The following is a 19474-nucleotide window of genomic DNA, read 5'->3' as shown; positions in this document are numbered from 1 at the left end:
CTCCTGCTCCTTGCAGCTGAATGATGTTTTCAAGCACATCCCTGGCTGCCACAAGCTCCAGCAGACCAAGTTCAGGTGAGTCACTGGGGAGAGAGCTCCTGTGGAGCAGGGTTCCCTCAGGGCCCTCCTGATGAGGGAGGGGACCAGAGGGCTGGAGTGTGACATCTGGAAGGCTGGGAGGGAATGTGGTCTGTGAGACATCCCTAGCACAAGCCTGGGGTGGTGCTTCCCTCACCCAGGACTGCAGAGCAGGATCCATCCAGCCATGCAGGTGATCTCAGCTGCATCTGGCTTTGAAGCTCAGGCTCCTACAGACAAATCCTGGTGCTCAGTGGAAAAATTCCCATTGACTTCAAATGTTTCAGCCCTGGGCAGAGTCACGAGATCCTGGTGCAGGACAGAGGGGCCTGGGGGTGCCAGTGAGGAGCAGGGAGCGTAACCCCCTCCCCAGAGCTCTGAGCAGGTGTGATCTCTCCCATGGGCACGTTCCTCATTGCATTTGGAAACCCAGGGCTGGAGGGAGCAGCCAGGCAGGAGGGAACATGTGATGGGCCCATGGGCTCTGCAGGAAGGGCTCCCCCCCCAGGGCAGCTGCCACCTGCTCAGACCTGCACAGGGTTGTGATTCACCCAGGACTTCATCTTCCCAAATGTGTTAGTCAACCTGATTTGTTCTTTTTTCTCCCCTCAGGTTACAGCCCAATTCTGGGAAAAGGTAAGAGGAACTTGCAGGCCTCTCTTGGGCTGCTTTGTACACACACGTGTGGGTGACTGGATGCCCCCCACAATCCCCAGCTGCTCTGTGTGATGAGCCCCCCCAGCCTCAGCTCTTTCCCACCTTGCTCTTCCCCCTGCTCACAGGCAGGACCACACCATTGTGGACACAGTTCTCACTGCCCCTCGCTCAGCCAAGCCTGAGATCATCAAAGTGATGGAAAAACACGTTTCCCACGAGGTTTTCAATGACCTGAAGGTTTCACCAGGTTATTACACCGTGACCTCAGACCAAGGTAAGGAGCAGGGCCCAGTGCTGCCTCCTGACTGGGCAGGAGAGGCATTTCCCACCTCTCACCATTGCCCCTTCCCCCAGATGCTCATGGAATGGTGGAGTTCCAAGAGGACGTGGAGCTGGTGGATGTCCGGGTGCCACTCTTCATCAGGGAGGAGGATGATGATGAGAAGCAGCTGCAGGTGGAGGCCATTGATGTCCCTACTGGCATCGCTGAGATTGGACGCAGACTTGTCAACATCACCATCATCAAGGAACAAGGTGAAGGGCTGTGACTCTGGCGTGAGTTGAAGGGCATTTGTGCTTGTGTCCCATGTCCAGGTGGACTCGTGTGGTTTCTAGGGAAGGTGCAACCTGTGTGTCTGAGCTTCCCCAGATCACAGGCCAGAAGCTTGTTTGGTGACTCCTATCTTGTCACCTGGGTCTAAAACTGAAGCATCTTTTAAAGCATCCAAACAAGGGTCATCATCCCTAGTGACAGAGACACAAACAGTTGCCCATGAGATGCTACCAATTGCACGGCAGATCCAGGGCTGATCCTCTGCTGCCCCAGTTCATAGGTTGCTGGAGTAAAGTAAAACCTCTTTGCTGTTCTGTTGTGCCTGGGGCAGAGGAATGTCCCCAGCACTTTGCATCCACTTCCCATCTGGTTGTTCTGAGCAGGGAGCGCAAGTCAAGAGTGGTAAAATCTCCAGCCTATCCTGACTGGGCAGGAGAGGCATTTCCCACCTCTCACCATTGCCCCTTCCCCCAGATGCTCATGGAATGGTGGAGTTCCAAGAGGACGTGGAGCTGGTGGATGTCCGGGTGCCACTCTTCATCAGGGAGGAGGATGATGATGAGAAGCAGCTGCAGGTGGAGGCCATTGATGTCCCTACTGGCATCGCTGAGATTGGACGCAGACTTGTCAACATCACCATCATCAAGGAACAAGGTGAAGGGCTGTGACTCTGGCGTGAGTTGAAGGGCATTTGTGCTTGTGTCCCATGTCCAGGTGGACTCGTGTGGTTTCTAGGGAAGGTGCAACCTGTGTGTCTGAGCTTCCCCAGATCACAGGCCAGAAGCTTGTTTGGTGACTCCTATCTTGTCACCTGGGTCTAAAACTGAAGCATCTTTTAAAGCATCCAAACAAGGGTCATCATCCCTAGTGACAGAGACACAAACAGTTGCCCATGAGATGCTACCAATTGCACGGCAGATCCAGGGCTGATCCTCTGCTGCCCCAGTTCATAGCTTGCTGGAGTAAAGTAAAACCTCTTTGCTGTTCTGTTGTGCCTGGGGCAGAGGAATGTCCCCAGCACTTTGCATCCACTTCCCATCTGGTTGTTCTGAGCAGGGAGCGCAAGTCAAGAGTGGTAAAATCTCCAGCCTATCCAATAATACTTCACACATGGTTCACAGCCAAGGGTGGTAGGAACTCTGTTCAGGGAGGACACCTGCCTGTCTGTGATGTGACCCTACGTGTATTGACTCTACATGTTCCTTCTCTGCTGCCCCTTCCAGCCAGCAGCCTCATCACCTTCCTGCAGCCAGCCTATTCCCACAGCCGCTTTGACAAGGTGGCCAAGATCCCTGTCCTCCGGGAGATCATAGACAACGGGAAATCCCAAGTCACCTACAGGACCCGGGATCTCACTGCCAAGGATGGCAGGGTAAGGGGGATGCTCTGGCCTTGGCAGGCAGGAGTGGGTGGGCACAGAGGGCTGGGAAGGAACTGACCCTGGGGCTGCAGGACAGCAGTTGATGGGGCTCAGTGGGGATGTTTGTTGGGAGAGGGGAGACCCAGGGCTTGAGGTTAGCAAAAGGGCAGACTTTGTCCTCCACCCCTTGCTGCATGTGCCCTGGGGACCTGAGAGGCTGCCTGTACCAGAGGCAGAGGGTACCAGCTGTCCCCTGAGCTGTGGGTACTGGAGGGTAAGTTGGGATTCATTGGCTGAGAAGGGGAAGCTCTCTGGGAACCTTCTCATGGAGATGCTGTGGGCTATAATCTCACACCTCTTCCATCTCCTCCAGGACTACATCTTCACAGAGGGTGACCTGGTCTTCCAGCCCGGGGAGACCCGAAAGGAGGTGCAGATCCCCTTGCTGGAGCTGACAGAAATAGATACCCTGCTCCACACCAGCCAGCTCAAGCAGTTTGCCATCGACCTCCTCCATCCCAAGTACGGCGCCAAGATCGGGAGATACCCCCAGACCACGGTGACCATCGCCGACCCAGGTAGGGGCTGGCAGCCGGGGGGGGGGCTGTGGGGCAGGGCTGTGGGGTCCCCAGGGTGATGCTCAGAGCTCCAGCCCTGCTCCTCATCCAAAACCCGGCGATGAGGAGGTTCCTCCAGCTCCGGCTGGTAGGTTTGTGCCTCCCTCTAGAGGCATTAGTGGGTACAGTGAGTGGGAAGAAGATGATGGATCATCTACCTCTCTCGAGGAAGCAGAGTGGATTCTTCATTCCTCTTCCTTGGGGGTTTGAATAAAAAGCTATAAAAAATAGGAGAGAGGTGGGATTTGCCATGAGCTGTGCTTGGTGGTTCCTGTGGGTGGACAAGAGAAGCTGTAAGGGTTGTCATCAAATGGGTCAGTTACATAAAGGTATTTATCACATGTATGAATATTGGAGGTATAAGAAAGTCCCTTGTCACTGGACCAACCAGAACCACTTCCGTGGCAGGCACTGGGGCTGGAGAAGCTCCAGTGACCTCTTGGCTGGACTTGGTGGGTTTCTGGGAGAAGCAACTGGGTGACTTGAGAAGGTTCTGCCCATCTCTGTCCTCTCATGCCTGCACAGGGCAACTGGTCAAGATGTTGAAACATTATTAAACACATTCAGACAGATAAAGATTTTCAGGGGCAAGAAGGTGGTCTCTTCATTTCTTTCTGCCTGGACAGCCTGTGAGAAGCAGCAGGAAGTGTAGGACTTGGGGAATCTGAGCCTAACTCTCAGCTCAGCTTGCTGTGTGGCTTTGGAGTATGTCAGCATCAAGTGCCTCAGTTTCCCTTCCCTAGGCTGGTGACATACCCCAGCTTTGAGAGGCTCCCTGGGGATGGCAGGGCAGTGCTGGATAGGGTCACACTTCCTTCTTTTCCTTCCGTGCTGGGGACCAGTACTGATGTGACCTTTCTTTCTCATGTCTGCAGAGGTGGTGGATGGTGTCCCCTCGATGACTGGCCTGAGCCAGGTCCCTCAGTCCCCCAAAGGCCGCCTGAGTGCCCCACTTAATCCCAGTGCCCATGCTCTCAGCTCCAGGGAAATCCGCTTCAGCTGGTTTCCTCCACCAGGAAAACCTCTGGGGTACAAGGTAAGGGGTGAGTGGGTCCCAGGGGAGGGTGTGGGGCCCATCCTGGGGCTTTTTCACACACATGGTCACTTGTGCCAAAGGGATGGGGAGAAGACAGCCAAAAGGGGGAGCAAATTCACCACCTCTATGGCCCCTCCATCTTGAGGAAAACTGGCTGGGTGGATGTGGGATTTGCAGGAAAGATTCCTGGTGGGTTCATCTCCCTTTCCACCACTCACCATGAGCTGCCCAGACTGTTCTGGCCTCACACTTCAGAGGGACAGCACAACACCCTGGCTTGCCCAGAGCAGATCCAGGGAGAGATGAGGATTTTCTCACCCATTATGGCGAGGATCGAAAGGAATCATGGCTTGCTCTTGCTTTCCCAGGTGAAATACTGGATCCAAGGGGACCCTGAGTCAGAAGCCCATCTCATTGATGTCAAAGCACCATCAGCAGAGCTGAGTAACCTCTACCCCTTCTGTGACTATGAGATGCAAGTCTGTGCCTACAACGCCATGGGGGAAGGGGTTTACTCAGACGTCACCCATTGCCGCACGCTTGAGGATGGTGAGTGACTCCTTGGGAGCAAGTTGGTGTCTGTACATGGGTCAGGTCTCCAGCCCTGACCTTCTGATGGTCTTGTGGGCTCCCACTGCAAGCCAGCTGTCACCCAGGGAGCTTTGGGCATCTGTGTCCACTGGCTGCTGGTGACCTGTGCTCTTGCCTTTCCAGTCCCTAGCGAGCCCGGCCGCTTGGCTTTCAATGTCGTGTCCTCCACCGTGACACAGCTGAGCTGGGCTGAGCCTGCAGAAACCAACGGGGAGATCACGGCCTATGAAGTCAGTTATGGACTTGTCAACGAGGACAACAGTAAGAACTCATGTTCTGACCTGGGCAGTCCAGCCAGGCTGAGGGGCTGGAGTATGCTTTCCACTGGCTGGGCTGGTCCCAAGCAGCAGCAGAACCAGAATGGTTCCAAGCATCTCTCTTGTGAAAACTGGGATCTGGAGGGGTCATTTTATGATGGAAGGAGTACAGAAAAACCATCACTCAGGATCTGATCCTGCAAAGCCTGAGGGCTTTCTGTTCCCATCCACTTCCATAGTGTTTTGTGTTGTTTTTCATCTTAAAAACTTGGTTCATAAGTCTAGACCCAGGGTCAGGGTGCCAGGAAGATGCAATTGGGTGATGCACCAGCAACAGCAGACCTCTGCTGTAGGTTGACTTCAGCATTCAGTCTGGGATGTCATGCCTGTCGTGAGCAGCACACATAGCTGCTGCTCCTTGTCCCAGAACCAGGCCGTGTCCTGACACCAAACCTCAGCCAGCCTGTTGGCCAAGGGTGGGGTGCTGTAGGGTCTTCTGTGTCTCTTGACCCCATGGGTGATAGGCAGATCTCTATTTTCAGTACCCATTGGCCCAGTGAAGAAGGTGCTGGTTGAAGACCCGAAGAAGCGCATGGTGCTGATAGAAAACCTGCGGGAGTCCCAGCCCTACCGCTACATGGTGAGGGCCAGAAATGGTGCTGGATGGGGACCTGAGAGAGAAGCCACCATCAACCTTGCTACCCAGCCCAAGCGCCCAATGTCCAGTGAGTTCTTGCCCTGCCTGGGTGGGGAGCAGCAGGGGGGCAGGATCAGAGCTGGGGGTGCTCCCCATCATCACCCCAGATGCTTCTCCACATCCCATCCGCTCAGCGAATGCTGGAGTATGGGAAACCTTGTGTGACTTTGAGCTGTATGTCTGATGGCACTTCTCACCTCCCCCTTCCAGTCCCCATCATCCCCGACGTGCCCATCATTGATGCAGAGGGAGGTGAGGACTACGACAGCTACCTGATGTACAGCACAGACGTGCTCCGCTCTCCCGCCGGCAGCAAACGTCCCAGCGTCTCCGATGACTCGGGTACGTCGCCCTGAGCTCTGCAAAGGTCACTTTGAACACTTCTTTTCCTTAACAGCAGCTTTCAGCAGTGAGCTTCCCTGCTCCTTTCCTCCTCGTGGAGGTGGGGAGAACCAAGTCATGGAGATGGTGGAGATCAGCTTGTCCAAAAGTAGCTGCATCCGTGGGAACATTTGACTAGTCACAACGTTAATAAGAGCAGTGCTGCCTTGTCTTAGCTGTGAGGCAAAGACACATCTCAGCATGGGGTGGGAGAGGAGCTTTTCATGGCCCTCCCTGCTCATCTTCCCTTCCTGTTGCCATTTGGCCAGACCACAAGAGTTACTGTCAGCAAAAAAACACTGTCAAGGCACAGACCTCTGAGTCCATTGGATGCTCAGGGTCTTGGCCAAGCCAACAGGAGGCAATCCACCAAGTGCTGGGAGGGCACTGGCATCTCTTCCTCTCTGGATGAGGTTGGCTCCCTTGTTTTGTAGTGGGGAAACAAGGGGAAGTTGGGCCATGATGTCAGTAGGATCTTGAGGGTCTTCTCTGGGAGGGATTCTCCAGGGTATGGGATCCAGGAGTGAGTCCCTGCTCCTTTCAGAGAGCAAGGTAATGGGAACACCAAGAGTTCAACCATCCTGAGCATGCATCAAGAAGTGAGGAAACCTCTCCTGAGCAGAGAACAATTGTCGCAGACTCTTCGTGACAGGGTGGTGGGACTTTGACTCTCACCTTTTGTTGTGATGGACACAGGGCTGAAAAACTGCCCCGGGGTTGAAGAACCCCACGCATGTCATGTTCCCACCATCCTCCAGCTACCAGTCACACGATGGTTGCACCTCCTGAACTCATCAGCCAACACTGGGCCAGACAGGCTGTGAACGGGCATCGCTGCCACTGGTGCCTGCCCCTTCCCCTCCCCAGCAAGCAGCACAAAAGCAGTGGGTAGCCCACTCTGTCCCCTCCAGATCATGCCAACACCAGTGCTTGCCTTGTCCCAAAAGTCTCCAGGTGGAAATATGTGCAGTTGCTGGGAGAAGACTTGGATCTTCGCCGCATCACCTGGAGGCTCCCACCTGAAACCATTCCCCGCCTCTCTGGCAGCAGCTGCTTCTCCTCGGACACCGAGGGTCTCCTCCATGAGGAGGACAGTGACGTGCCTACTGGCAGCCTGAGGAGGAGTGGGACACCCCGGCCCCAAGCAGGTGAAGGACAGCTTCGTTACAGCACTGAGTGTCCTGTCTCATCCTGCTCTGAGCCGAGGGGCTGGCAGCTGGGGTCTGCCCCAGTTTGTGTCCCCTTCCCTCCCCTTCTGTGCCCGTCCTCGTGTTGGCATGATGTGCTCTTCACGTGCTGTAATCTGCTCCAAAACCTTGTCCTGGTGTGTCATCTCACAAGAGTGTCAAGGTAACCCCCATCTCGGCATGGACTTGGGAGCCTGCTAGCAAGTTGCTTCTACAAAAGGCTGGACCTTTGAGGCAGGAGTAAACTCAGATGAGATCTGCTAAGTGCCACCTCCAAGGGCAGCTCCTCATCTTAATTAAGTGCCCTGAGCCTCTGGGGCAGATCTGCTGGACTCTGAAACAGGAATCACTCATGGATAGCTGATCTCCCCCGGCCTGCTGGGAAGGGATGGGGGTTTGTCAAGGACCAGAGCAATGGAGCAGAGTTTGCCTTTCAGATCCAGCTGAAATGGAATCCAGAGTGAGATTTGGAGAAACCACCTCCATGAAGGGCTTTTTTTTTTTTTCCCTTTTTCCACTTTCTTTTTTAATCTGAAATTCTAAGCCTGTGCTTGCATCTAAGGAGAGATGTGAGAGAACGTGGCAAGAACCACAAGGCAGTGCCCCAGGGAGGCCGAGGTCTGGAGTTACCTTGGGCACCATGAGTGTCCCTGGTTCTGGGTGTAGGACAAAGTCTCCGTTTACCTGTTTGTTTCCCTGTCATTGTGTTGGGTCATTGTGGCTTGTTCTAGATGTAGTGCTCCAAAACAACCTTCCAGAGTGGCTGAAGCCAGGATGCAGACAAGGCAGGATGCTTCCTCCCCATGGAAAAGGGAGCAGCAGACCTGTCCACAGCCATGTTCCTCACGGTGTGTCCTCTTTCACAGAGCACTTGCTGAATGGCCGGGTGGACTTCTCCTTCCCTGGCAGTGGCACTGGGACACTGACCAGGACAACAAACACCAGCTACCACCAGCTGAGCCAACACATGCAGCAGGAGCACAGGGTGATAGGGAGCTCCTCCCTGACAAGAGACTACTCCACGATGCTGATGGGGCATGGTGAGTTCTGTGGTGATGGGACCTGTCCTTCCCTTCTGCTCCCATGAGTCTCTTCAGACCCATGCACTCCAGGGAGAGCACGTGTGTCCTCTTATTATTCTGTCTAGCTGCATGTTTGCCTTTCAGCTCCACGTGTACCTCAGGTGGCACTGACAGAAGTTTGTTAAAAAAGGCTCTTCAAATCTGAGCCTTAAAAAGTCATCTCTGCAGGAGCCAGCCCCTGGGCTGAACCTGCTCTGAAGTCTCCAATGGTGTTTTTCTCTCTTTCTCTTGCACTGCTTCTGTAGATTCCCCAGGGAGACTCCTCCCTCCCATCCATGAAGATGCTGGGAGGACAATCCCACAGCCCTGGGATGTGGGTTTCAGGAGCAGGGTAAAGGTGAAGGGTTACTACCCCAGCACTGGCTTTCGGGACTCTATAATCATGCCTGATGGGTCCGCAGGGATGAGCAAGTACATAGGTACAGCTTTGTCCAGTGTCTGCTCCCAGCCACACATCCCACCACAGCCAAACCATGGGCTGTCCATGAGCTGTTGCCATCTCCTCATCCCAGACTCTCACTCCATGGCTTACTGTGCACAGCACTGATCTTCCTCCTGACCTGGCCTGTGCCTCCATCTCACCACCTTTCCATTTGCAGGTGACTTCAGCTGAGTTTCAACCCACCCGGGCTGATTAACACTCACCACCACTGCCAGTGTGCTCTAACCAGTTGATCAGCTCATTGTCCCCAGCCTCATTATTCCTAACAAGCCTGTTCTCAGCTTCACCCCACAGGCTTTTGGAGAACTTTTGGGGAGAACGTGTGCTCCATAGGAGATGTCCCTCTGCAAGCTCCTTGGCCAAAGCCCATGTCAATGAGGGACTCCAGTCCTTGGGTGCCACCTGGGATGCTGCTGTGTCCTGGGCCTTGTGTCCCAGTGGGATGAGTTGGGGGGAAGAGCTACAGCACCCAGTCCTGGTTCCAGCCCACTGAACAGTCCCTGGAGGTGCTGGGCTGCTTTACCTGTAGACTAGGGCTAGTCTTAACTGAGCTATGTCTGAAGATGTCTGTGAAGCTTCTGGCAGACCGGACAGGGTGCTTTGGGTTGAGCAAGGAGAACCTCACCCAGCATCCCAGGCCTCTCCTCTGGTCTCTCTACCACAGGAATGTGAAGCTTACCTTGACTTGTCCTACTCAAGGTTGGCACTCCAAGGCCATGAGATGTCCCTCTGGGTGTGCAGAGCCAGCCAGCTCCCTCTCATGACAGGACAGCTTGCAGAGATGACATCTCACCACATTCTCCCCAGACCTTTGGGACCATCCCACGCTTGCGTGTGCTGCTCCCTCCTCTCCCCTAGATCCCTTAGCCCCCAGTTCCCAGGTCTCCCCCTTGATGTTCCCTTTTTGCCTCAGACTCCAGGCTGCCACTGGGCATCCCTGACACCCCCACACGCCTGGTCTTCTCCGCCCTGGGACCCACATCCCTGAAGGTGAGCTGGCAGGAGCCCCACTGTGAGAAGGAGGTGCAGGGCTACAGCGTGCAGTACCAGCTCCTCAATGGAGGTCAGTGAACAGGCAGCTGGTGCCCATCAGGCAGTTGGTGGTGGGAGTTTCTGGTGGTGGAGAGTCTGGTCTGGCTCTTCTCCTGGGCAGCTGGCTCTGGGTGACCCTGCACTGATGTCTCCTTTCCCTGTGTGTCCCAGGAGAAGTGCACCGACTTGCCATACCCAACCCCAGCCAGAACTCAGTGGTGGTGGAGGACCTGCTGCCCAACCACTCCTACATCTTCAAGGTGAAGGCGCAGAGTGAGGAAGGCTGGGGCCCTGAGAGGGAAGGAGTCATCACCATCGAGTCCCAGGTGGACCCGCAGAGCCCGCTCAGCCCTGTGCCAGGTGAGGTGGGTGGGGAACAGGAGGAGGGTGGCACTGATGTCTCTGCTGCTGCCTGCAGTGCTGGCCTTGCTGTTTTCTCCCCTCTTACACATCCTGAGCTCTCCTTCTTTTTGTTTAGAAATAGGACCTTCTTCCCCATGCACTTCCCTTCCACTAATTATCTAGATAGCTGAGATCTTACAACTTCTTTTATAAATGCTGTGTGCAGGTCCCTCCCAGGCTCCTCCTCACCACCTTCTGCATTTCTGACCTCTTGCTCGTGCCCTTGTAGGTTCACCCTTCACGCTGAGCACACCCAGTGCTCCAGGACCACTGGTTTTCACTGCCCTCAGCCCTGACTCCCTGCAGCTCAGCTGGGAGAGACCCCGCAAGCCCAATGGGTCCATCTTGGGCTACATGATCACCTGTGAGATGCTGCATGGAGGAGGTAGGGTAGCAGGCTGTGGAAGCTCATTTCCCTGTGTAGAGCACAAGATACCCCCAGCAAAGGCAGCAACTTGCTGTGTCTTTGTTGGGACCAGCAACAAAATGTTCTGCTTCTGTGGATGCAAAGAGGGGACATGAGGCTGATTCCAGGCCTGGGAGCTGCTGGACCCTGACACTTCATGTCATTGCATGGTGTGGTGTAACAGATGTGGTGGGTAGAGGGAGGACTGGTTGCTTGTTACAGCCCAAAGCCAGTGGAGGTTGCTTGAGGATCACCACTACTGAAATAGGGTTGTCTTAACCCTTAGGAGACCTGGGGGCAATCAGACAGTCTGTGGGTGGTATAAAGCTCAGGGAAAGCCAAGAGAGCAGCCAGAGTTGGGGGGCATGTGTTTGGAGGGACTGTCACTCCTGTCTGTCTTCACCACTGGTATGTCTTTGTGGATTAGGGGAGCCCAGGAATATTTATGTTGAAGGAGACAATCCAGAAACGACCCTGACTGTGCCCCACTTGAGTGAGAATGTCCCATACAAGTTCAAAGTGCAAGCCAAGACCACCCAGGGCTTTGGACCAGAGAGAGAAGGCATCATCACCATCGAATCTCAGGATGGAGGTACAGGACCATGTCTTTGTGGAGGTGCAAAGACAAGAAACCTCTTAAGACAGGGAACACAATTCTTGGAGTCCCTTTCCAGCTCTGATGGTGACTCCATTTGCTGTGAAGGACATGGAAACATTGTCTTCCATGAAGATAATGCTGTGCCTTGTGAGCACTGTCCCAGTCCTGATGCACCAAATGAGGGAGGATCATGACAACCTGCCAGTGTTGAATTTATCATGAAACTTCTGTTTTAGGGACACAGTATCTGGAGGTACCTTCTTACACTGCACAGGTGTAAGACCTTCCCTGCCTTCCCAGTTCCTCCTAAGCCTGGCTCTGGTGTCAGCAAGAGAAACCTCTTGAGATGACTGTTGATGCTCACTGTTCAGGGTTGAGGGGTTGGAAGCTCCTGGTTGTTTCCTGGCTGACTCGTCCCTTTTCCTTCTCCCCAGGTACTTTCTCCCAGTATGCAGGGCAGCAGTACATGAGAGAAGAAGTGTACAACTTCCCCACCGAATACACCACCAAAACCAGCATCAGCCATTCCTCTCTGGATCCCCACTTCACAGGTAGGGGCTCCCTGTCTGCTTTGAAACCCTCAGAAAGCAAAGGACAGCTCTGCTTGTCCAGAGGTCTCTTACCTTGTCAAAGGCAGGAAGGGAGGGTCCATCAGGTGGGAGTGATGGAGAAGACCAGACCCTTTCCTGCACTGTGTCCCTGCTCTGCCCCAGAGGCATTTGCAGTTGTTTCCCCACGTGCTGCCCACGCACAGAGGGATCTTTCAAAGAGGGTTTCCCTCAGTGAAAGTGGTACTTAAGGAGAAACCCCTGCCAGGACTCATCAGGTAGAGCAGATCCTATTCCCTGTACCTAGCAGGGTGTCCTGACCCCTGATCCTCTGGTTGCAGATGACCTGCTCATGACAACCCAGCGCGTGGAGAGCGCCAGCAGCACCCTCACCAAGCAGGTCACCAAAGAGTTTGTGAGCCGGACCGTGACGTCCAGTGGGACCCTCACCAAACAGATGGAGAGGCAGTTCTATGAGGCCTGAGCCAGGCCAGGATGTCCCCCCGAAGGGTCGTTCTTGTTCAGGTGGCAGGACTTTGTGGAACCAACCAAGGGTCCTTCAGGCAGGCCGTGGTGTGTGGGCAGAGATCCTGCAAGGCACTTCAAGCTCTGGACATCTCCTTTGGAGCCCAGCACACCCAAAGTTCTGGCATGGTTGGGTCACCAGGTGTGGGCTCATCCTTAAGGGCTTCTTCAGCCTGTCCTGCTCTGCAGGGACTCGATTCTGCAGAGTCCACAGGAACGTCTTCCATGAACAATCACCACTCGCTGCAATACCATTCCTCAATGCCCATCCATCCCAACACACCTACCAAAATCCAGGTGTCTCGATGGCTCCAGCCTCCCCAGATAAACAGAATGGAATGATTTCTTCTCAGGTCCTCATTTTTGAGAGGATCCCAGCTGGTGTCATCCTGATTTACAGAAAGTCACCATTTCCCTCATTGCTCCAGGCTCTCTGGCAAATCTGCCTGTCCCCTGGAGATGGTTATTTTGTTCTGTTTGGGTTGTTTTTTTTTCACACAAGAGCTGCCAGGTGGGGCTTGGGGTAACCTGTGCTTTCTTACTGCACCTTTTTGTGTCTGTCCTTTGCTGCTGACATTTGGTACCACGATAGCAAAGTATAGCTTTTCATTTGTATGGCATGACTCCTGAGGGCCCCTGATGCTTTCTTTTTAATTATTAATTTTTTTTGCAGACAAAATTGTACAGTTTTCACAGTATATATATAAATATAAATGTATTTTATTATTAAAAAAAAAAAATGGAGGTGGATGAGATCTGTGCTGAATGTGGAGGCTGCAATGAGAGTGTGGCTGCTGAGAAACATGATGAACTGGAAGAAACTAGTTCAGGACTTGATCCAAAAGCCACAAAACCTTGTGGAAAGTCTGTTGATGGCTCTGCCTTGGGCCTGATAAACTCCAGCAGAAGGTTGCAAGTGGCCAGACCTGCTCCCTGCCCAGCACCCACCAGCATGGAAGGGTTTGGGAGCTGCCTGGAGGTGGGAGATAAGGACAGCCCGGGCAGTGGTACCTGGAGATGGGAACGGTGCCTGGGATTTCTTACATGGCTGTTGTGGAGAGCATGAGATTTTGGGACAGAATTTGTTGGCTATCTTTGAAAAGCCCTTTTGCCCAACAACAACAACATCCATAAATGGACCTGTGATCTCTCCGTGAACAGCAGGGAAGAGCAAACCTGGGAAGAGCAGGCTCTCCTCACCCCGAGCACAGCTCTGAGCCTTCCTTGGCCTCAGCTGTCCTTGCACAGCGCTGGCTGCAGGGCTGAGCTGAGGCCTTGCTGGACCTCGTTCCCCAGCTCCTGGCACAACGCCTGGCATCTCACTGCCCTCTGCCAAGGAGAACAATTGGGCTCCATGTCTTGCTGAGCAGTGTGTTCCCCTGGCTGCCTGGGAGCAGGTGAGGAGCCTGCCAAAAGCAAGGATCCTGCCCCAGCAGCAGCTGCCTCTGCTCTGGATTAGACCTTCCAGCCAAAACAGCAGCTGCCCCATCTCCCTGGCAGCTTCATCGGCCTGATTTGATCTGACATTAGGCTTTGGCTTTTTCGGTTTGGGTTTGTTGATTTTTTTTGCTCTTATATTTTTTTTGGGACTCAGAAGACTTCCCAGCATTGATACCACTGAGAGCTCCCTGCCCTCCTCTCTGGGCTGCTCATTTGAGTGGGATGGGTCATAAATGTTGATGCCAAAGATGTAGGTGGGTGAGTAAAGTGCACAGGATTCTCCAGTACTGCAGCTGGAGCTAGGAAAGGCTTGAACTTGGGTCAAGAGAAACTTCACCAACCCTGTGGCTTTACTGTGCCTTCAAGAAGCACTTACTAGTCCTGAGCAAGTCCCAGTGGTGTTATCCCGCCTCCCAGTTCCCCTCTCACCTTTGTGGTTGAGGTTTCCACTCCAGCTGTGTTTTCTCCTAGACAAGGACTCCATGACCCTTTCCCTGAGCTTTGTGGTCAAGGGTAAAACAGTGAAAACTGCCCAAATGGGAGCCCTATTTCCAAGGATTTTAACCAAAGATGATCCTGTTATCCAGGAGGAGGGCACAGCCCAGCAGCTGCTGCTCTCCAGCATGTGCCCGTGCCCAAAGCACTGCACACCCACCCCTGCCTCATGCTAGAACAGTCTCACTATTTAATTTTCATCTGGACATTAGGGCTGGTGGTTTTTCAGCCTTTCCAAGGTGGATCCAGCAGCCCCTTCTGACAGAGGGTCTTTGATCAGATGGTTTCCTATTGCACTCAGTAAATGTTTTCTCTACAGTCTGCCTCTTCCCTTTTCTTTAAAAATTAATCTAAAAATCCTTCCCCTTCACTACCCTCCATCTGCAGCAGCAGATGACAGACACATGCTAGAAGCAGATACCCAAGCAGGGCTTTCTGCCAAGTGTCAGTGCCTGCTGCTCTTCCAGTGCCACCCCCTCATGTGACTGCAGCTCCAGGGACATTCCTGGACCCCACGTCCCCAGTAATGGCTCATTAGGAAAGGTTCCCAGTGACTTTCAGAGCTCATCTCAGGTGGGTGTGGAAGGACTGTGCAAATGTTTTACATTTATTAGGCAAATGGTGCAGATGGACACATTGATTCCCTTGTGAAGTGAGGAAGACAGCAGCCTCCTGAAGGGTGGAAGTCCCAGCTCAGGTGAGGTGCTCACTCCTTTACAGGGGCAGCAGCTTTGCCCCTCCGGAGGGTTTGGTGAGGTAGAAGGTGGCTGTGCCACTGTATTTCTCCTAGGAAACAAGAGGAGCAATGAGTGGATGGATGGATGTTGCCCTGGCCACTGCCTGTGGTCCATGCACAGCATGGGCTGGGAGGCTGTCAGCACATCCCCAAGCTGATCCTTCAGCAGCCCCTCATGAATCATTCTCCATGACTTTTTCCAACAGCTTTTGACTCTGCTTGTGCTGCTGCCCTCCATGGCCTCTGGCAGCAGCAGAGAACTGCCACCCTCCCACCCCCCAGCTTTGCATGGTGCTTCCTCAGCTCTGGTGTTCTCCTAACTTATCCAGGGGTCACTGGTTCTTATTTTGGAGGACCTCAGGGTCAGTCCCACACTCACCTTATCTACCCCCTTTGCTGTTTTGTAACTCCTGGTCACATTCCCTCTATTCCAGCATCTCATCAGATGGCAGAGGCACAGACCTTTCAGTCTCTCCTTGTTTCACACACCTTCCTCTGCCCCTTTTGTATCTCCTCCCACTATTTACAGGGTGCACCATGATCTTATATAGCAGCAAAATGAGGCTCTCCCTCTTTCACAGCCCCCGTTTTTGACACCCCCATCTTGCTGGCATTTTTACCCACCAATGCTCACTGAGCTACTGTTTTAGAGAACACTGATGACAGCACTGAGATCTTTTCTGGGCTGTAACTGCAGGTGTAGAGCTCAGCATTGCCTAAGCTCAGCTTGGGTTACTTTTCCCTAGACAGCTTTAGCCTTCCTGAAGATCAGTGGCACCTTTTTGCTCACTTTCTCAGTGCAGGAAGGTCCTTGGGCAATGGTCTGTGACCACCATGGTGCTGAACTGCCTGCAAGAGCTTAGCAGCATTAATGGGCTTAGGGCACAGCACTGGATGGGCTGCACCAACCCCAAGTGCCTCAGGACCTTCAATGGCAACCCCAGGCCCTGAGTGGATCCCCTTGGGATCTTTAAGCCAATCTCCTGGCACTTTTCTGCAGTGTACCTGGATATGGTGCTGGGCTCTCTCTGCAGTGCCAGCCTCCAGCAGTGTCACTGTGCAGCCTCCGAAGCCCCCCCCAGCCATCCTGCTGCCATAAACCCCATCGACCTCCAGGGTTGCCTCTACCAGCTCATCCAGCTCCGGGCAGCTCACTTCATAGTCATCCCTGGAGAGAGGAGACCCATGATCAGCCCTCTCCTGCACCCCAGCCATAGCCCCTGCTCCCCAAAGGGCTGAAACATGTGTCTTGGTGCACCCATGGCAGTAGCAAACTGCAGGGATGCAGGATGCCAGAGATCCTGGTCCAGTTCTCTGTCTGTAAGTGCAGAGCATCAGGGACCTGCTGGGTGCTGCCATGTCTGGTTAAGAAGCCATGTCTGTAACATATGTGACCAGCTGCCTCAACCCAGCTCCCCCTGGTGCAGAAGCCTGGGGGGTCTTTTCTTCAAACTCCCCAGCAGGCTGAGCCATGAGAGACACCAGGCAGGACATGGTGCTGGCTGCCCCCAGTGCTGCACCTGCAGGCAAGGGAACCCCATGAGGACTCGACACCAGTGCCCCAAGGGTGGCACATCCTCACCTGAGGGAGTTGTGACTCTCCACCATCAGCCTCCCAAACATCCTGTAGTCCTTGTCCTGCAGCGCTTGTGCTGCCCGGGCTGTCCGTGCTATCTCAGTGATGACGTGCCTGGCCCGTCGGTACACCTCCTCACCCAGCTGGCTCCTGGCCCCTGTGGGGACATGCACCTCCCTGCAGCAAAGCCACTCGGGCCTGTGGGATGCTGCTGGGTGTGAGCAACGATCCTGTGTCAGAGCTTTTCCCCTCGCGGGATGTTCCCACCCCGCTGCGCACACTCGCCCACCTCTCCCAGGTGCTGCCCCACAGGCTCAGCCCATGCTATGGGGCACCCAACTCCTGAGAGCAGCTGGAGCCAAGGGAGGGACTGTCCCCACCTTCCAGCTCGGCCATGGTGGCATCTCTCAGGCTGGCCTTGCCAAGAGCAGCTGCTGCCTCCTCGCACTGCCGCCGGCGCGTGGGGTACTCGCTGCCCGTCAGCGTGTGCCGCACGTTGGAGTTGGTGATGAGGATGGCCAGGCTGGCATCGGTCAGTGGGACAAGGGTGGTCTCCAGGGACCTGCAGTGACAGCTCAGCGTGGGCCACATGTCTATCCTTCCTGCCCTCTCCAGCCCTCAGCCACCCAGGAGAGGCCACGTGGCAGGGAGCTCCTGCCTCCACAGAGGCAAAGTCCAAGTGGTTTAGGATTTTTGCTCCAGCATTTCACTCCCTCCCAATTATTAGTCCCATCATGGCTTTGCAGGCAAGACAGCCCAAGCAAGTAGCAGAAAGGATGCACGGGGAGGGATCAAGATGCAGGAGGAAGGATCAAGATGCAGGAGGAAGGATCAAGATGCAGGAATTAAAACGCAGGGCATCCCAGCCCTGCCGTGAGATTTTAGGCTGGGTTGAAGGGTTAAACTCCTCCCTGCACTCCTGCATTTATCTCATGGCTGTGAGAGCAGCTTGTCCCCACCTGCCTGAGGAGGTGGGCACGGTGCAGTGAGCTCAGCCCTGACCTGCAGTCAATGAGCAGTGCATGACCTTCCTTGCCCATCACAGATATGAACTGGTCCATGATCCCACAGGGCATGTCAGCAAATGTGTGCTCTGCTTTCTGGCACGCCAGCGCCTTGGCTACCAAATCACCATCATCTGTGCCAAAGCAGAGAGAGGCAGGTTAGCAGCTCTGGGACCTTTGCCCCTTGCCCTGGAGCAGGGGAGGAGCAAACACAAAGGAAATGGTGCTTTCCCATGGAATGGGGTTTTGCTAAAGCATCAGCAGCTCCTGCACCAGCGCACGGTATCTGGGCCAGCATGGGTCCCCAGATCCAGCTGGATGTGATAATTGGACACTGGTGTCTTAGATCTCTCCATTTTTGGGGATATGAGAGTGGGGAGAAGAAGCTTTCAAGGGAACATCATCTCATCCACCTTGGCCAGCCTCAAGGCTTGTGCAGTGGCTTTAGAGGCATGGGCAGATCAGGCTGGGTGAGCTGGAGGAGCCCTGCAAACACAGCAGTGCCAGCCCTGGCTGCAGCAGGGGGGCTGTCACCCACCCCACAGTGGTGTTTCCCCAAGGCCTGTGGAATCTTGCTAAGGAGGTGCTGGGGGCCAGGACTGGCTCCTGCCTTACCAGGGCAGAGCTGCTGGAGGAAGGTGTAAACAGCCACCTCCAGAGAGGCTGAGCTGGAGAGGCCCCCGCCCAGGGGGATGTCACTGGCTATCACAGCACTGAAGCCTGGCACGGGACCACCTGTGGGAATAGAAGGGAGGAAGGGGCTGTGAGCCCCTGCAGGGCTGGGGGCAGCCACAGGGAACCAGCTCCAAGCAGAGCCCCTTCCCATATCCCATTTTAAGGTGACCCGTGGCATAGTATGACCCTGGCAACCCCCGACCCAAACACAGGGTCTTTGGAGCCAAAAGTGTCTCTGCTGGAGCCTGGCCCCAGCAGCAGCTCTGGGATTGCACAGGGGCTGGAAGAACCCCTGGAGGATGCCAAAAGCTCCCATGGGATGGGGGGTCTAACCCTCCCAGCAGCCCAGGCCTTACCCTGGTAGTGCTGGATGACGCCCTTGACGTAGTTGGCCCAGCGAGGCTGCCCTGGGCTCAGGGGGCTGCCTGGGCAGGGAGCTGGGAACTGCACCCCGCGTGGCTCGTCCGCCTCTGCCGAGGTGGTGAGGATGGAGATGGTCCCATCCTGCCTGGGGGATCCCACCAGCACCGTCCCCAGCTGCAGGGCCTGGGAAAGGCAAAGGTGGGCTCAGACCCTGCGGCAGCCCTTGGAGCATCCCCCACATGCTCTGCTTCATCGCAGCATCAAACGCCCTGGCTATTTCATGCCACACAGGGTCAGTGTTAGCACTGAAATGTTGTGACCAACCACCCCAGCTCAGCGTCCAGCTCTGGCTGCTCTGTGGGCGTAGAGACCCATGACAAAGGCATGAGAGGCTCTGGGAAGTTTTCTTGCCGGCAGAGGAATCCAGCTGACCTGCTCCCACGCTCCTCGGCCTCAAAGCAATGAGCTGTAGGTTTGATTTAGGGCCGAGCGGGGGCTTTCCCAGCCGAGCCGGAGGAGGGCAGGAAGCTGCTTGGAACCATCGCTGCCAGCAAAACGGCGCGTTCCAGGAAGGGACAACCAGGAAGGGTTGCAGAAAAGAGGAGGTCGGGGTCCCCCCTGCAGTGAGTTAGAAGCCGGCAAGCCGGGGTGCTGCCCCCCGTGCCCGGGGTCCTGCTCCGAGCTCCGGCGGTGCTGGGAATGGGGGGGGATTCCAAAGGATCCCGCGGGTCCTGGG

The 19474-nt window shown here is 54.9% G+C and overlaps 2 protein-coding genes across 2 annotated transcripts in view; one reads left to right on the top strand and one right to left on the bottom strand.

The window, feature by feature from the left end:
* ITGB4 (integrin, beta 4) overlaps positions 1 to 12408 on the top strand; it is a 22500-nt gene extending 10092 nt beyond the window's left edge. The window contains exons 21-39 of the mRNA XM_010002725.1: positions 17 to 75; positions 691 to 714; positions 861 to 1009; positions 1090 to 1269; positions 2512 to 2660; positions 3022 to 3226; positions 4141 to 4301; positions 4670 to 4850; positions 5016 to 5153; positions 5692 to 5874; positions 6057 to 6188; positions 7175 to 7375; positions 8281 to 8454; positions 9852 to 10001; positions 10142 to 10330; positions 10602 to 10757; positions 11206 to 11370; positions 11811 to 11927; positions 12266 to 12408. Of these exons, the coding sequence (XP_010001027.1) occupies positions 17 to 75; positions 691 to 714; positions 861 to 1009; positions 1090 to 1269; positions 2512 to 2660; positions 3022 to 3226; positions 4141 to 4301; positions 4670 to 4850; positions 5016 to 5153; positions 5692 to 5874; positions 6057 to 6188; positions 7175 to 7375; positions 8281 to 8454; positions 9852 to 10001; positions 10142 to 10330; positions 10602 to 10757; positions 11206 to 11370; positions 11811 to 11927; positions 12266 to 12408 (2856 nt within the window). The remainder of the gene's footprint in view (positions 1 to 16; positions 76 to 690; positions 715 to 860; positions 1010 to 1089; positions 1270 to 2511; positions 2661 to 3021; positions 3227 to 4140; positions 4302 to 4669; positions 4851 to 5015; positions 5154 to 5691; positions 5875 to 6056; positions 6189 to 7174; positions 7376 to 8280; positions 8455 to 9851; positions 10002 to 10141; positions 10331 to 10601; positions 10758 to 11205; positions 11371 to 11810; positions 11928 to 12265) is intronic.
* Positions 12409 to 15098: 2690 nt separating this feature from the next.
* On the bottom strand, positions 15099 to 19280 carry GALK1 (galactokinase 1). The gene is made up of 8 exons (XM_010002724.1): positions 19245 to 19280; positions 18732 to 18921; positions 18316 to 18435; positions 17699 to 17834; positions 17077 to 17258; positions 16703 to 16853; positions 16126 to 16288; positions 15099 to 15170 (listed from the first exon to the last, which is right to left on the bottom strand). The coding sequence occupies exons 1-8, from the start codon at positions 19278 to 19280 to the stop codon at positions 15099 to 15101; spliced, it is 1050 nt and encodes a 349-aa protein (XP_010001026.1).
* Positions 19281 to 19474: the final 194 nt, after the last annotated feature.

Source organism: Chaetura pelagica, unplaced genomic scaffold, assembly GCF_000747805.2.
Source record: "Chaetura pelagica isolate M959 unplaced genomic scaffold, ChaPel_1.0 scaffold47, whole genome shotgun sequence".
Taxonomy (NCBI): domain Eukaryota; kingdom Metazoa; phylum Chordata; class Aves; order Apodiformes; family Apodidae; genus Chaetura; species Chaetura pelagica.
The sequence above is the reverse complement of the archived record's forward strand: the minus strand, read 5'-3'. Positions and strand labels throughout refer to the sequence as shown.

What these genes read in the sequence shown, in the direction of transcription:
- GALK1 (XM_010002724.1), bottom strand. Translation starts at nt 19,280, where the DNA reads ATGGTTCCAAGCAGCTTCCTGCCCTCCTCCGGCTCG. An exon ending in GAGAGTCACAACTCCCTCAG is followed by an intron (nt 16,289 to 16,702) that starts GTGAGGATGTGC and finishes TCCTCTCTCCAG; the next exon opens with GGATGACTATGAAGTGAGCT. An exon ending in GAGCCCAGCACCATATCCAG is followed by an intron (nt 15,171 to 16,125) that starts GTACACTGCAGA and finishes CTTGTTTCCTAG; the next exon opens with GAGAAATACAGTGGCACAGC.